Genomic DNA, 15316 nt, shown 5'->3' on the forward strand with positions numbered 1-15316 from the left:
CACGTAGTGAATCTTACAGTTCTAACTTGCCAACCGTGGTCTGTATGGAGTTGTCCAATAAAGGGCCCAAAATTAAGATAACATAGATGGGAGAGGTCTCTATGAATAGGAATTCCTAAGTATTTGATACCCTGTGAGGGCCAGGCAAAGGGAAAGTTGGACTGGATGGAATCCTATATGGATTTGGGGAGGGAGACATCGAGGGCCTCAGACTTCGCTGCATTGATTTTAAAATTTGACCATGTAACAAAGTGATCTATCTCAGCCATAACAGCATGGATGGATATATGTGATTGAGTGATATATACTAGGACATCATCAGCAAATAGAGAGCACTTGTACTCGGTGCCTCCCACCTCAATCCACCTAATATTGAGGTTATGGCGAATTGATGAGAGCAGGTGCTCCGTCACTAGGATGTATAAGAGAGGGGACAGAGAACATCCCTGCCTTGTCCCATTGGTGATTGTGAAAGGTGATGAAAATGTTCTGACGCGCCCCCTGGGCCTTGAGACACCCGGAGCCGGACCCTTTTTGGTGGATGCTGGTGGTTGTAGTCTCCGTGGCGGCGACCCGGTTCCATGGCTCAGGGCGGTCAAACCAGTGGCGGAACTATTTATGTGGTTTTGATGTTTAAATGTCCGACTACGCCACCCGTGGATTGCGGTCAGAGTGAACCACCGCTCCAGGGCAGACCGCTGAGGATGGTGTTGTGGGTGCAGCAGAGCGTAGCATAACTCCCCACGGGAGGAGTATAGCCTCAGGGCAGTGTATGCGGAGGATGGGGGTGATGGTGCAGGGCAGCAGCAGTAACGACACGGAGTCAGTGATGCAGTCCAGGGCCTTTACTCACAGTTCTTATTATCCAGACCACGTCTGCAGGTAACGGCTGCCCACGTCGTACTGTGCTCACCAGGTGAGGGGCTCAGACAACTCCCAGATAACTTTGGAGCGCTTCACAGGACCCCCTTTGTGTGTCCTTTGTCTGGCCTTTCTTACCAACCCTTCTGTCCGGCTGCCTCGGGCCTCCTCTTGGTAAACTTGGCGCCAGTTTCCCTGACCCTATGTGGTGCCTTCCTAGCGGGTGTAGCGAGGGGCTGCGCCACATAAAATGTCACAGCCTCCGGTTTCTAGCTGAGGGTCGTTTCCTGCCTCCACTAGTTTCGGGCACCGGTCTCCCCCTTTGGCCTAACCCCTCCACGCAGGTGGATTCGGGCGTGCGGTGGCGACTCGCCCGTCCGCACCCCTGGGATCCCTTCATTCCTCGTTCCTGGAGCCTTCTCTGCTCCTCTTCCTTCCTTCTCCCTCTTCCAGGCCTGGGCCTCTGTTACTAGGCCCGCCTCCGGAGCAGAGCTCATGCAGAGCCCCTGCTCCCTGCCACTTCTGCTCAGACTTCTCTGCACTGAACTAAGATGGTGCCCACCTTTTATACTCCCTTCTCAATGCACCCAGGAACTGCTTCCTCCCTGCTCCTGCACTACAGGGTTCCCCTTCCTCAGTGTTCCCTCCCCCCACTCCAGCCAGGGACAGGGACTGTCGTGCCCATCTCAGGGGCATATTGGTCGCCCTGCCCCACGGCAATGTGGTGTAATGCATGCAGGTGTCGGGTCCTGATCCACACTCCATCCTTACCTGAGAGTGAGATATCACACCTCTGGGTGAGGTGCAATACCTCTGTAGCAACCGAGCCCTCAGGGTGCTACAGTTCCATTTATCTTCAGCCTAGGTGACGTATTGCGATACAGGGCCGTGATTTTGGCTATAAAAGGGTCCCCTAGACCCCTACCCCAAGCTTTTTAAGAGAATCATATATGGCGTGCCAGGAGACTCTATGGAATGCTTTCTCAGCATCCAGCGAGAGTATCTAATTACAAATTTTTAACTGCATCTAGCCCAGGAAATACTTTGTGCCTAGTAGCAGTGTCTGCTAGTCAGCGGATTATCCCGGCTGTTAAGCGAGCTACACCACCTGTAGTTTTGACACTTAATTTTTTCAAAGGAAATGCTTCGGGACCACGGGATACTCAGTGAAGAGCATCAGGAGGCACCCCAAGGCATAGGGGCTGGGACTGGCAGTAGGATGCCTTGCGGTGGACAGCCGAGCTCGATCCTTATAAAAGCTTTTTAACTGCAGCAGCTTTAGTGGACGCTACTGGAGCTGGAATTACGCGGCTGCTGGCATGAGACTTGCCCTCCAATAGATCCTTGTAAATGGATTTAAAGTGTATTCATTCAAATTAGAGAGACAATTTAAATTAAAAAGCTTAGAGCTGCCTCCACCACAGGGGGGCTCGCTCGACCCACCAGCGGACAGGCACCAGTATTGGGAGAGGGGGGCTGGCCGTCAGGGTTCACCGCGGCTCTGGCACAAACCCGGCGACACGGAGGTGGCACGGGCAGGAGCGGACTGAACGTGTCGGCTTCTCACTTTTTGGATTTTAGAAGGGCATGACATGCCTATATCTGTGTCTCCCCCTCCTTTTACTCCTCCACCTCTTTTCTTTTCGCATGACTATATGTACTTGTCACTTTTCCATGTGTTAGTTGTGTCTTCAGAGCAGTTTGTCAGCTTTTGGACACCTTTGAAGGTGTTTTCTATGTGTTTCTATGTGTTTTTGTTGGCCTGCCATTGGTTTTAACGGTGTTCGAAGGTGTTCGACGAACAGTTCGGCGAACACACGGGTGTTCGACGAACCGAACCGAACTCGAACACTACGGGGGTGGCTCAACACTATTGGTGATATCAACTTCCTGTTTGTGGCACATTAGTATATGGGAGGGGGAAAACCTTTCCAGATGGGTGATGAGCGAGCACTAAAATGCTCGGGTGCTCGAAGCTCGGGTCGAGCACATTGGAATACTCGGGTGCTCGACCCAAGCAACGAGCCCAATGTAAGTCTATGGGAAACATTTTTCTGGCGGTCCCCCCCGGCGGTCTGCAGAAGGTCAAAAATTGCCCAAATCGATGGGAACAGTACTCAATTAAACGTCAGGCAGGCAAACAGGCAGGCAGGGTATATAGGAGGGTGCATGAAAAACATAGCAGGGCACTTGTAACACACTAGTACCCTCCTATTTTCATGCACCCGTCTCTTTAAAAAAGCCGGCCGGCAATTCATCAGCGGCATTCACCGGTACCCGACAATTTAGAACAGTATTACCCCCTTCCCAGGCTTCAAACATCTGCCCCAGCCGTCTGCTTAACCTCCGCTAGAGACTAAAATTACGGGGACCCCTACGCCAAATTTTTTTTTTTAATAAATCCTTTATTTTAACACTAAATGACAAGTACAGTAACTAACACTGTCACTGTACTTATTATATATGTGACTGACATGTTTCTATCTATCTAATCGATGTGTGATGCTTTATTCTTTCTGTTCTAAATTGTCGGGTATCGGTGAATGCCGCTGATGAATTGCCGGCTTTTCATGTTTGTGAGCACTGTTCCCATCGATTTGGGCAATCACTGTAATGCCACATCCACCATGGCTGTGACATTACAGTGAGTGGCAGACAATCCCTGCATGATTGGTGCTCTAAATAGCGCCAAACATGCAGGACGGGGACCCGAGCTCCTGCCCGAGCATCTTGAAAGTACTCAGCGAGCTCCGAGCATCTCGAGTACTGAGATGCTCGGGCGAGTACCGAGCAGTGGCGAGCATGCTCGCTCATCACTAGTGATGACCATGGTGGCCATTTTGAGTCAGCCATTTTGGATCCAACTTTATTTTTTTCAATGGGAAGAGGGTCATGTGACACATCAAACTTATTGAGAATTTCATAAGAAAAACAATGGTGTGCTTGGTTTTAACGTAACTTTATTCTTTCATGAGTTTTTTACAAGTTTTTACAAGAAGCCGCTCAAGCAGCGACACTCCCCAGTCCTCACTAATACGACGCTGATTGGTCGCGGTCGACGCCTGCGACCAATCAGCGATATGGGCTGAAAATTTAAACGCCGCGATTTTGGTGCCAAATTTAAACACCGCTCTGCTGATTGGTCGCGGCCGCTAGCTGCGACCAATCAGAGAGATTGGCGCCAAATTTCAATAACGCTCTGCTGATTGGTCGTGGCTGGCATCCGCGACCAATCAGCAGAGGGGTGTTTAAATTTGGCGCCAATATCGCTGATTGGTCGCGACCGGCAACCGCGACTAATCAGCAGAGGGGTGTTTAAATTTGGTGGCAATATCGCTGATTGGTCGTGGTCGCCGGCCGCGACCAATCAGCAGAGCGTTGTTTAAATTTGGCGCTAATATCGCTGATTGGTCGCGGTTGGCTGGCGGCCGCGACCAATCAGCAGAGCGTTGTTTAAATTTGGTGCTAATATCGCTGATTGGTCGCGGTCGGCTGGCGGCAGCACCCAATCAGCAGAGCGTTGTTTAAATTTGGCGCCAATCTCGCTGATTGGTTGCCGTCGGCTGGCGGCCGCGACCAATCAGCAGAGCGTTGTTTAAATTTGGCGCTAATATCGCTGATTGGTCGCGGTCAGCCGCGACCAATCAGCAGAGCGTTGTTCAAATTTGGCGCCAATCTCGCTGATTGCTTATTGGTTGCGGCCGCCAGCCGCGACCAGAGTGTTGTTGAAATTTGGCGCTAATCTCGCTGATTGGTCGCGGATGCCAGCCACGACCAATCAGCGAGATTAGCGCCAAATTTCAACAACACTCTGCTTATTGGTTGCGGCCGCCAGCCGACCGCGACCAATCAGCGAGATTGGCGCCAAATTTCAATAACGCTCTGCTGATTGGTCGCGGCTGACCGCGACCAATCAGCGATATTGGCGCCAAATTGAAACACCGCTCTGCTGATTCGTCGCGACCGCCAGCTGTGACCAATCAGCGATATTGGCGCCAAATTTAAACACCGCTCTGCTGATTGGTCGCGGTCGCAAGTAATCAGCGATTTTATCGCCAAATTTAAACACGCTCTCCGGTCCTCACTAACACAGTTTGCTGATTGGTCGCGGCCGCCACCCGCGACCAATCACCGATATTGCCGCAAAATTTAAATACCGTTTTGCTGATTGGTCGCGGTGGCCGGCCGCGACCAATCAGCGATTTTGGCGGCAAATTTAAACAAAGCTCTGCTGATTGCGCCCGGTCAGCCGCATACCTATTCTAGAATACCCGATGCGTTAGAATCGGGCCACCATCTAGTATTGTATAAGCAATACCATAGTATTTTAGGCCTACGTGGACTAAAAACTAAAGTAAAATAATAACCATGTTTCAAAAAATATAAATAATTTTTTTTTTTTATATAATTAAAGCCTATTTGATATTGTTGCATCCGTAAAAGTCTGGTCTTTCAAAACATAAAAGTAATTAACCAATATGATAAAAGCTGTTACAAGAAAAAAATCAAAACAACAGAATTTAGTTTTTTTCAGTCACCACCCCTCCCTAAAAAAAAATGCAATAGTAACCATAACATTGTACCCCAAATTGGTATCAAGCTCCCACACAGCTTAATGGATGGAAAAATAAAAATGTCACTGGCCTCGGAAATGGAGACCCAAACACAAAAATTTTTTTGCAAATATCTGCATTTCTTTCCACCACTTTAATAAATAAAAAATAAATTACCGTAAATCAACAAAACCAATGCATGTTTGGTTTTACCATGATCATACTACCATAAAGAATTATATTTTAAGGTCATTTTCACAACAGAATGAACACGAAAAATAAAAAAGAATTGCATTTTTCTCACCATTTCACCCCACTTGATTTTTTTTTTCACTGCTTTCCAGTACATTGTTTGGTAAAGGGAATGGTGTTGTTCGAATCAACAACTCATCCTGTAAGAAAAATTTATGAAAAAAAAATTGATAAGGAAATTAAAAAAAAATCTAGCTCTTGAAAGAGGGAAAGAGCAAAAAACTAAAAATAGCTGTGACCTTAAAGGGGTTGTACAACAATAAACTGATACAGGTGCCAAAATTGCCCTAACCCCTTTAAGGGGGTCTTCTCACAAAGTGCATTTTAATTAATAGATCTTGGAATAAAAATAAGTTCCACAATTGGATGTGTCAAAAAAAAATGTTCCTGTGCTGAGATAATCTTATAAATGTGCCCCTGCTGTGTACTGTGTAATGGCTGTGTCTGACTGTGCAGGGACATGGTCTGATCATACCACATCTCCTGGGCAGGGGAGGAAGCAAAAGAGTATACAGCCATTACAGCAGGGGATCACAGCTGGCTGTTTTTTTCATTAATTTTCCACATCCAGTTGTCTGTTATTGTTCCAAAATCTATTGATTAAAATGTACTTTGCTCTGTGAGGATTTGCCGGTTTCTGAACCGAGACTGGAGGGTATGTATGCATTATACATACTCCTGGGCAGAGACAGTCCAGTGGGCGTGGCCTCGCTCCATACATTTGTATGGAGCGAGGTCTCTCCCTCTAGTTGGCCACACCCACTGGTCGGCCGCGTCTCTTGTTGGGGCGCGGCCTTGCTCACTGGACAAGCTTTGGTCGGGAGTATGTAGAACGCATACCCTCCGGTCCCAGCTTAGAAACCGGCGTGCGCAGTGCCCAGTGCCTGCGCTGGAGGATTCATAAGTCTGCAGATACAATAAGTGACTGCAGACTTAACATTTTGGACCGGACAACCCCTTTAAGGCCAAGTATATGATATAAGCATTGTACAGCTAGGTCTACATGTATGCTATATGTATTACAGTACAGATGCACTGCTTACTGGCAAACACTATAAATATACTGTGCAGTGGCCGTATGATTTTATGCCTAGCGAACTGTCCATGTTATTTATCTTGCAACTGTTTTGGGTAATCCCTGCCTGAAAACTACTACTTACTGTGCTAAATCCAAACAGAGAGAAAGATGGATTATAGTAAATATCCTGCAGACAAATTTGAGCTAAAACCTGTAAAACCCCAAAAATCCGTTGTTTGCACTCTTGAATTCACTAATATAAAACTGAGCATCAATGCATGACATTACAAGGCAGAGATTGGTTTATTCAGATATTTTTCTGCATTCTTCATAAAATGCAAACTAGTTTAGTGTAGACATAGAGAAACTCACTATATAATTCTCCATTTTTAAGGTTGCATCTTCTACTACTGATTCATTCTGGGATTTGTCTTTGAAAACTGTATAAAAAACTTGAGCATTGTGTGTGTGTGTGTGTGTGTGTGTGTGTGTGGTATACTGTATGTATATACACAGTATTGTATAAAAGTTGTAGGTGGGTGTAGAAAAATGCTGCAGAGTATTTATTTATTTATTGTGCTCGCTTATATTATATCATATTTCACAGCGCTTTATAGACATTAACATCTTTGTTCCCATTGTGGTTCACAATTTAAATTCCCTATCAGTATGTCTTTGGAGTGTGGGAGGAATCTAGAGTACCCGGAGGAAACCCACACAAACACAGGGAGAACATACAAACTCCTTGCAGATGTTGTTCTTGGTGGGATTTGTACCCAGGACCCCAGCGCTGCAAAGCAACAGTGCTAACCACTGAGCCACCATGCTGCACTGTAAAAATAGTATAAAAAATGGAAATGTTAATACCGTATATTCCGGCGTATAAGACGACTTTTGAAGACTGAAAAATCTTCTGTCTAGTCTGGGGTCGTCTTATACGCCGGTAATGCTTTTGAACTTTCAGAAATTGACATGCGGGGATACTCTGGGGGTGTTAATAAGCTGCCGTGGCCGTATCCCTGCCATGTCGGAGTTAATATAAGGTGGAGGGAGTTAAAATACGGCGGCGGTAGGTCCAGACAGTCAGCGCTTCTGTGCTGAAACTGACACATCGCTGCGTATTCCCAGCTCCGGACACAGCGCAGGGCTTCTGTGCCGACAGCTTTCACTTGTCACAGAAGCGCTGCGCTGTGTCCGGAGCAGGGAAGTTCGCATCGCTTCTGTGACAATATATGAAAAGCCGGCAATTCAGCAGCGGCATAAGCCGGCACCCGACAATTTAGAATAGAAAGAATAGAGCTTCACACATAGATTAGATAGATAGAAACATGTCAGTCACATATATATGAAGTACAGTGACAGTATTGCTTACTGTACTTGTCATTTAGTGTAAAGGATTTATTAAAACAAATAATAGTGTTTTCATGCACCGTCTCTTTAAAAAAGCCGGCCGGCAATTCAGCAGCGGTACCCGACAATTTATAACAGACAGAATAGAGCTTCACACATAGATTAGATAGATAGAAACATGTCAGTCACATATATATGAAGTACAGTGATAGTGTTGGTTACTGTACTTGTCATCTAGTGTTAAAATAAAGGATTTATTTAAAAAAAAATTGGCGTGGGGTTCCCCTTAATTTTAGGCTCTAGCGGAGGTTAAGCAGACAGCTGGGGCAGATGTTTGAAGCCTGGGAAGGGGGTAATACCCACGGAGCTTCCCAGGCTACTAATATCAGCCCCCAGCTGAATACCTAGCCTTTACTAGCTATTAAAATGGGGGACCCCCCAAAAAAAATGACGTGGGGTCCCCCCTAATTTAATAGCTAGCAAAGGCTAGGCAGACAGCTGGGGGCTGATATTAATAGCCCAGGAAGGGAGCCATGAATATTGGCCCCCTCCCAGGCTAGAAACACCAGCCGTCAGCCGCCCCAGAAATGGCGCATCCATAGGATGCGCCAATTCTGGCACTTAGCCTCGCTCTTCCACGCTGCCCTGGTGCGGTGGCAGGGGGTAATAGGGTTGGGGTTGATGTCAGCTTATAATGCCAGCTGACATCAAGCCCAGGTTAGTAATGGAGAGGCGTCTATAAGACACCCCCATTACTAACCCCATAGTAAAAGTTAAAAAAAACACAAACACCCAGAATAAAGTCCTTTAATTGAAATAAAGACACAATTCTTTATTGTTCTAAATTAAACCATACTTACCATCACGCCCATTCCAGTTGAAGCCAACGATCTCCTGCAATAAAAGAAAAATAATAAACCAACATCATCCTTACCTTTCCATGGTTCCCACGACAGCTTCAGCTCTGCTACATCGAGATGACAGGCTGGACCGCAGCAGAACGCCGCCATCCAGCCTGTCATCCCGCAGACACTGAGAAGCGCAGGCATGCTTGCGCTCTGCAGTGTCTGGCTGTGACGGCATCCAGATGAGCCGACAATGAACTCAGCTCACCTCCTGGACGTCCGTCACTGACAGCGTGGGAAACTTCTACTGCGCATGCGGGGAGCAGGAGAATTTTCCCACGCTGTCAGTGACGTGCATGAGGTGAGCCGAGTTCATTGGACATGATCTCGGCTCATCTGGATGCCGTCACAGTCAGACACTGAGGAGCACAAGCATGCCTACGCTTCTCAGTGTCTGCCGCATGGCAAGCTGAACGGCAGCGTTCTGCTGCGGTGCAGCCTGTCATGTGAATGTAGCAGAGCTGGACCGGTCCTGGGAACCATGGAAAGGTAAGGATGAGGTTGCTTTATTATTTTACTTTTATTGCAGGAGATTGTTGGCTTCAGCTGGAATGGGCGTGATGGTAAGTATGGTTTAATTTAGAACATTAAAAAATTGTGTCTTTATTTCAATTAAAGGACTTTATTCTGGGTGTTGTGTTTTTTTTAATTACTTTACTAGAAATTCATGGTGGTCATGTCTAATATTGGCGTGACCCCATGAATTTCGGGCTTAGGGCCAGCTGATAATGCCAAGCTGGCCCTAACCCCTTTATTACCCAGTGAGCCACCGCACCAGGGCCCTGGATGAGTTGGGTACAGCGCCAGAAGATGGCGCTTCTATGAACGTGCCATTTTCCGGGGTGGCTGCGGACTGCAATTTGCAGCGGGTGGGGCCCAGAAAGCTTGGGTCTCCCTGCGCTGCAGATTCCAGCCCCCAGCTGCCTAGTTGTACCTGGCTGGACACAAAAATAGGGCGAAGCCCTACGTCTTTTTTTTTTAATTATTTCATGAAATAATTAAAAAAAAAAGGGCTTCCCTATATTGTTGTGTCTGGCCAGGTACAAATAGGCAGCTGGTGGTTGGCGGCAGCCCGTTCCTGCCTGCTGTACCTGGCTGGACACAAAAATATGGCGAAGCCCACGTCAACATTTTTGGGAAAAATTAATTACAAAATTAATAATAATTTAGGGACTGCATCTTTATTAACCCCTCAATTGTCATTTAGTGTTAAAATAAAGGATTTTTTAAAAAGAAAATTGGCGTGGGATCCACCATCATTATAGTCTCTAGCGGAGGTTAAGCAGACGGCTGGGGCAGATGTTTGAAGTCTGGGAAGGGGGTAATACCCACGGAGCTTCCCAGGCTACTAATATCAGCCCCCAGCTGAATACCTAGCCTTTACTAGCTATTAGAATGGGGGACCCCCCCAAAAAATGACGTGGGGTCCCCCCTATTTTAATATGTTTATGAGTGACAGTTTTCCTGCTATATACCTGCATGTCATAAGAATTTAAATTAAAAAAGGACCATGTTAAATTCAAATCTGTTTTTTTTTTATTTTTACCGGTGTTTGGTATGCGTTGGAAAAGGGGTAGTCTTATACGGTGAATATATCCTAAACTCTATATTTTAACAGGAAAGTAGGGGGGTCGTCTTATACACCAGGTCGTCTTATACGCCGGAATATACGGTAGTTTATTTTTGTCAGTTAACAAAATGAAAAGTGAAATCTAAATAAAATCATTATTTGGTATGACTACCATTTGTCAAAGCTTCCATCCCTCTAGGTACACTTGTACACCATTTTTGAATGAACTGTTCACAACCAAAGTTGCAAATATTTTTGAGAACTAACCACAGATCTTCTCTGGATGTGGGTTTGCACAAATCATTTTGTCTTCATGTAATACCACACAGATTCGATGATGTTGAGGAAACCCATGCAAACACGGGAAGAACATATAAACTTCTTGAACATAGAACAGATATAAATAGTTGCAAGACACTTTTACATTTAATTTTGAAAAAATTACCCAATTTAAAAATCTCTGGCAGGAACACATCTGAAAGAAATTGTGACAGTGTTAACAAAAGGCTGGAAAAGTAAGTAGTACTAATGAAAATTGACCTTTCGGCTGTGCGCCCACGATGCGTTTTTTAAGCGTTTCCGCAGCGGCAAAAACTGCAGAAATGCTTAAAAAAACACATGGTAGAAGGTCTGCCATGTTCCCCAATGATAAACCGCATGTGCTGTGCACATGCTGCAGAAATTTCCGCTGCGGATTATCATTGCGTAAAAAAACGCTGCACTACCAATTATTTTGAGGAAGTGCTGCTTTTTCGCCGCCATTGACTTGCATTAGAACGCATGTATTCCGCTTCACTAGATAAGCACATTCGGAATACATGCGTTCAATGTGCGGATGGTACCCTGGTCTAGAGAAGAGGAGACTCTCCTCTGGACCTGGGTACCATAGAAAACTGTAAATAAAAAAAAGAATAAAATAAAAAATGAATATATACTTACCTTCTGGCGGCCCCCGGTGCGCACCTCCTCTCATTCCGGCAGATCGCGATGGACTGGAGGACCTGCGTTGACATCATAGTCATGCATGTGACGGGTCACGCAACGCTGACGTCGGCAGGTCCTTCAGTGTACCACGATCTGCCGGCAGCCGGGACCGAGTGAAGCAAGACACCGGGGGCCATCGGAAGGGAAGTATAGATTTATTTTTTATTTTTTTACATTCTCTCGGGTCACACTGTATAAATACATGCTGTTTGCATGGATTTATATAGTGTGACCAAGTTGTCAAGCACTTTCCAAGTGATGCTAAAATCGCTTGGAAAGCGCTTTACACCCGCATGCGGAAATGCAAGTGAAGAACGCTTCACATCCGCATGTCCCTGGCAGGAAAAACGCATGTACAAACCGCATGTACAATCCACATGCGTTTATTTCTGCCAGGGAGATGCAGAAACACTCAGGAAAAATCCAGAGCATTTCTGCATCGTGGGCACATAGCCTCCAACTGTTTTTTAACTAAGTCATGACTGTAAAAAGAGCATGTTAGAAAGGCAGAGTCTCTCAGAAGCAAAGATGGTCAGAAGTTCTCCAATCTGTGAACAGCTGTGCCTAAAAATTGTGGAACAATTTAAGAAAATGTTCCTCAGTATAAAACTGCAAAGGCATTGAATATCTCTTCATCTACAGTACGTAATATTATCAAAAGATTCAGAGATTCTGGAGAAATCCATGTGCATAAAGGCCAAGGCCTATGGTCAATATTAACTGCTGGGGATCTAAGTGCCCTCATGAAACAATGCATTAAATACAGGCATGATTTGATCATGCAAATCACTGTATGGGCTCAGGAATACTTCCAGAAATCATTGCCTGTGATGTGCACAGTTTGCTGTACAATTTACAAATGCAAGTTAAAGCTCTGTTTTGCAAAGAAGTCATATATCAGCACAATCCAGAAATGCTGCCATCTTCTCTAGGCCAAAGCTCAATTATAATGAACTGAGGTAAAATAGAAAACGATTCTATGGTCAGATGAATCAAAATGTGAGATTCTTTATCGAAACCACAGACACTGTGTCCTTCCAACTCAGACTTGTTATAAGCGCCCAGTTGAAAGGCCATCTCTGATGATATGAGGTTACATAAGTGCCTTTGGCATGAGCAGCTTACACATTTTGAAAGACACTATCAATGCTGAGCATTGAGCCACGTTCACGTGTTCAATATTTGATCAGTATTTTACATCAGTATTTGTAAGCCAAAATCAGGAGTTTGTTCCTCTCCTGGTTTTGGCTTACAAACACTGATGTAAAATACTGACTAATTACTGAAAGTGTGCATGTGGCCTTATAGTGAGCTTTTAGAGCAACATATGCTCCCATCTAGACAATGTCTATTTCAGGAAAGGCCTTGTATATTTCAGCAAGAAAAGGCAAAATCACATACTGCACCCATCGCAACAGAATGCCTTAGAAGAAGAGTTCGGGTGATGAAGACCGCTCAGCAATAGAAAACATTTGCTGCATTATGAAATGACAAATCCAGCAAAGAAGACCCAGGATTGTTGAGCAGCTAGAACCCTACATCAGACAAGAATGGGACAACATTCCTCTCCCAATACACAAGCAATTGGTCTCCTCACTTCCCAGACATTTACAGACTGTTGTAAAAAGAAGAGGTGATGCTACACAATGGTAGACATGTCCTGTTCCAACTTTTCTAAGATGTGTTACTGCCATCAATTTCTGAATGAGTTAATTTTTTTAAAATGAAATGGAAAATGTCTAACTTTCAACTTCAGATCTTTGTTCTATGTTCTGTGGTGAATAAAATATGGTTATAAGAGATCTCCAAATCATTGCACTTTTGTCTTGTGCTTAGAATAAATGAGTACAACCCCTTTGAAAAGTAAGATTTTAATCAACATCTCACTAACATGGGAACCATGCCAATATTTTGACAAGACTGAGTTTTATAGAACATTTTTTACATGAAAGTAAGGTTAATAATATAACTTTCATTACAAAATCTTCAGTCTATTTCAAATTAGTTGATGCAAAAATGAATGCACCCCAAATAAAAAACTACTACATCTAGTATTTTGTATGACCTCCATGATTTTTAAGGACCGCACCAAGTGTTCTTAGGCATGGAATGAGCCAGTTGGCGACATATTACAACATCTATCTTTTTCCATTATTCAAGAACAACCTATTTTAGAGCCTGGACACAGGATGTAGAGTGATGCTCAACTTGTCTCTTCAGAATTCCCCATAGCCGTTTGGTTGGGTTGAGATCAGGAGACATACATGGCCGCTGAATCATTTTCACCTTGTTCTTCAGAAATGCAACAGTGGCCTTAAATTACACGTCTACCATGGACACAGAGTTATGGTAACATCTTCTCTTTCAATATAGTGCAGTATATCTGAATTCATGATACCATCAGTGAAATGTAGCTCCCCAACACCAGGCGCATCCATGCAGCCCCACATAAAGACACTGCCACCGCCATGTTTCACAGTAGGCCCCATACATTTTTCTTTGTACACCTCACCTTTGTGACGCCATCAGTTTCAGAGACTTTTTATCCTGGTGTCAATACTCAAGAGAATAGAACAAGTTACAGTTCCAAGGTGCCACCAATGGTTCTGATTTTCTTATGCCATGGTTTTTCTTATGTTCTTATGGAATCTTAAAGAAAAAAATATGACATTTGTTGCAATATTGTTGAGATATACCCACCTAAAAGTATTGCTCCCTCGATGTGCTGCCACATATGCTCATGTACACATGTACAAGCCTGTTGTATGTTTCACATTCCGCCTCCACCAAAATGGGTTTGCTGAACTGTTTTTTGAAAACACCCTGTAGCGTGTAATCGATCTTTGCAGTTTAGCATTCAAACAGTTACAAAGGCATTGTTGGCAACAAAAACTGGTGAAGACTGTAAAGTTATCCTCTAAGACCAGCTTCTGTTCGGCATTGTGAAAGTTAGTTTGAAAAATTTGAAAGATAATTTTCTAAAACTAAAAGTTTTTTATTTATCTTGTGGTAACTTTACAGTGAAATGAACGTGGCTGCTGTGGACCCAAATCTGTGCAGTGCTGTCTCCAAAAATGTTGCAAAGACCATACAGCTTTTTGGTGTCAAGTCTGAACAGCTTGTAAGTCATTTTACTTTTTAATTCAGAGTTATAGAGTGGCTAATGAACACTTGAAGTTTTCTTGTAATTTGGTTGTTAATTTTACAGAAATGCATATTCCTATATACAGTGGGGAAAAAAAGTATTTAGTCAGCCACCAATTGTGAAAGTTCTACCACTTAAAAAGATGAGAGAGGCCTGTAATTGACATCATAGGTAGACTTCAACTATGAGAGACAATATGAGAAAACGAATCCTGAAAATTACATTGTCTGATTTGGAAAGAATTTTTTTTCAAATTTTGGTGGAAAAAAAGTATTTGGTCAATTACATAAGTTCATCTCTATACTTTGTTATATATCCTTTGTTGGCAATGACAGAGGTCATAAGTTTTCTGTAAGTCTTCACAAGTTTGGCTCACACTATTGCTGGTATGTTGGCCCATTCCTCCATGCAGATCTCCTCTAGAGCAGTGATGTTTTGGGGCTGTCGCTGGGCAACACGGACTTTCAACTCCCTCCAAAGGTTTTCTATAAGGTTTAGATAAGGAGACTGGCTAGGTCACTCCAGGACCTTGAAATGTTTCTTACGAAGCCACTCCTTCGTTGCCCTGGCGGTGTGCTTGGTATCAATGTCATGCTGAAAGACCCAGCCATGTTTCATCTTCAATGCCCTTGCTGATTGAAGGAAGTTTGCACTCAAAATCTCACAATACATGGCCCC

The 15316-nt window shown here is 44.4% G+C and overlaps 1 protein-coding gene across 7 annotated transcripts in view; it reads left to right on the plus strand.

Annotated features, from left to right (window-relative positions):
* The window catches only part of COG5 (component of oligomeric golgi complex 5), a 414164-nt gene that overhangs the window by 294780 nt on the left and 104068 nt on the right, over window positions 1-15316 (plus strand). For all 7 annotated transcript variants that reach the window (XM_073652205.1, XM_073652207.1, XM_073652206.1 and 4 more), the window contains one exon: window positions 14515-14614. In XM_073652205.1, coding sequence (XP_073508306.1) covers window positions 14515-14614 — 100 coding nt within the window. The remainder of the gene's footprint in view (window positions 1-14514; window positions 14615-15316) is intronic.

The sequence above is a fragment of the Phyllobates terribilis genome, unplaced genomic scaffold (assembly GCF_046119375.1).
Source record: "Phyllobates terribilis strain yellow unplaced genomic scaffold, ASM4611937v1 Scaffold_11__3_contigs__length_659146591, whole genome shotgun sequence".
NCBI classification, from domain to species: Eukaryota; Metazoa; Chordata; class Amphibia; order Anura; family Dendrobatidae; genus Phyllobates; species Phyllobates terribilis.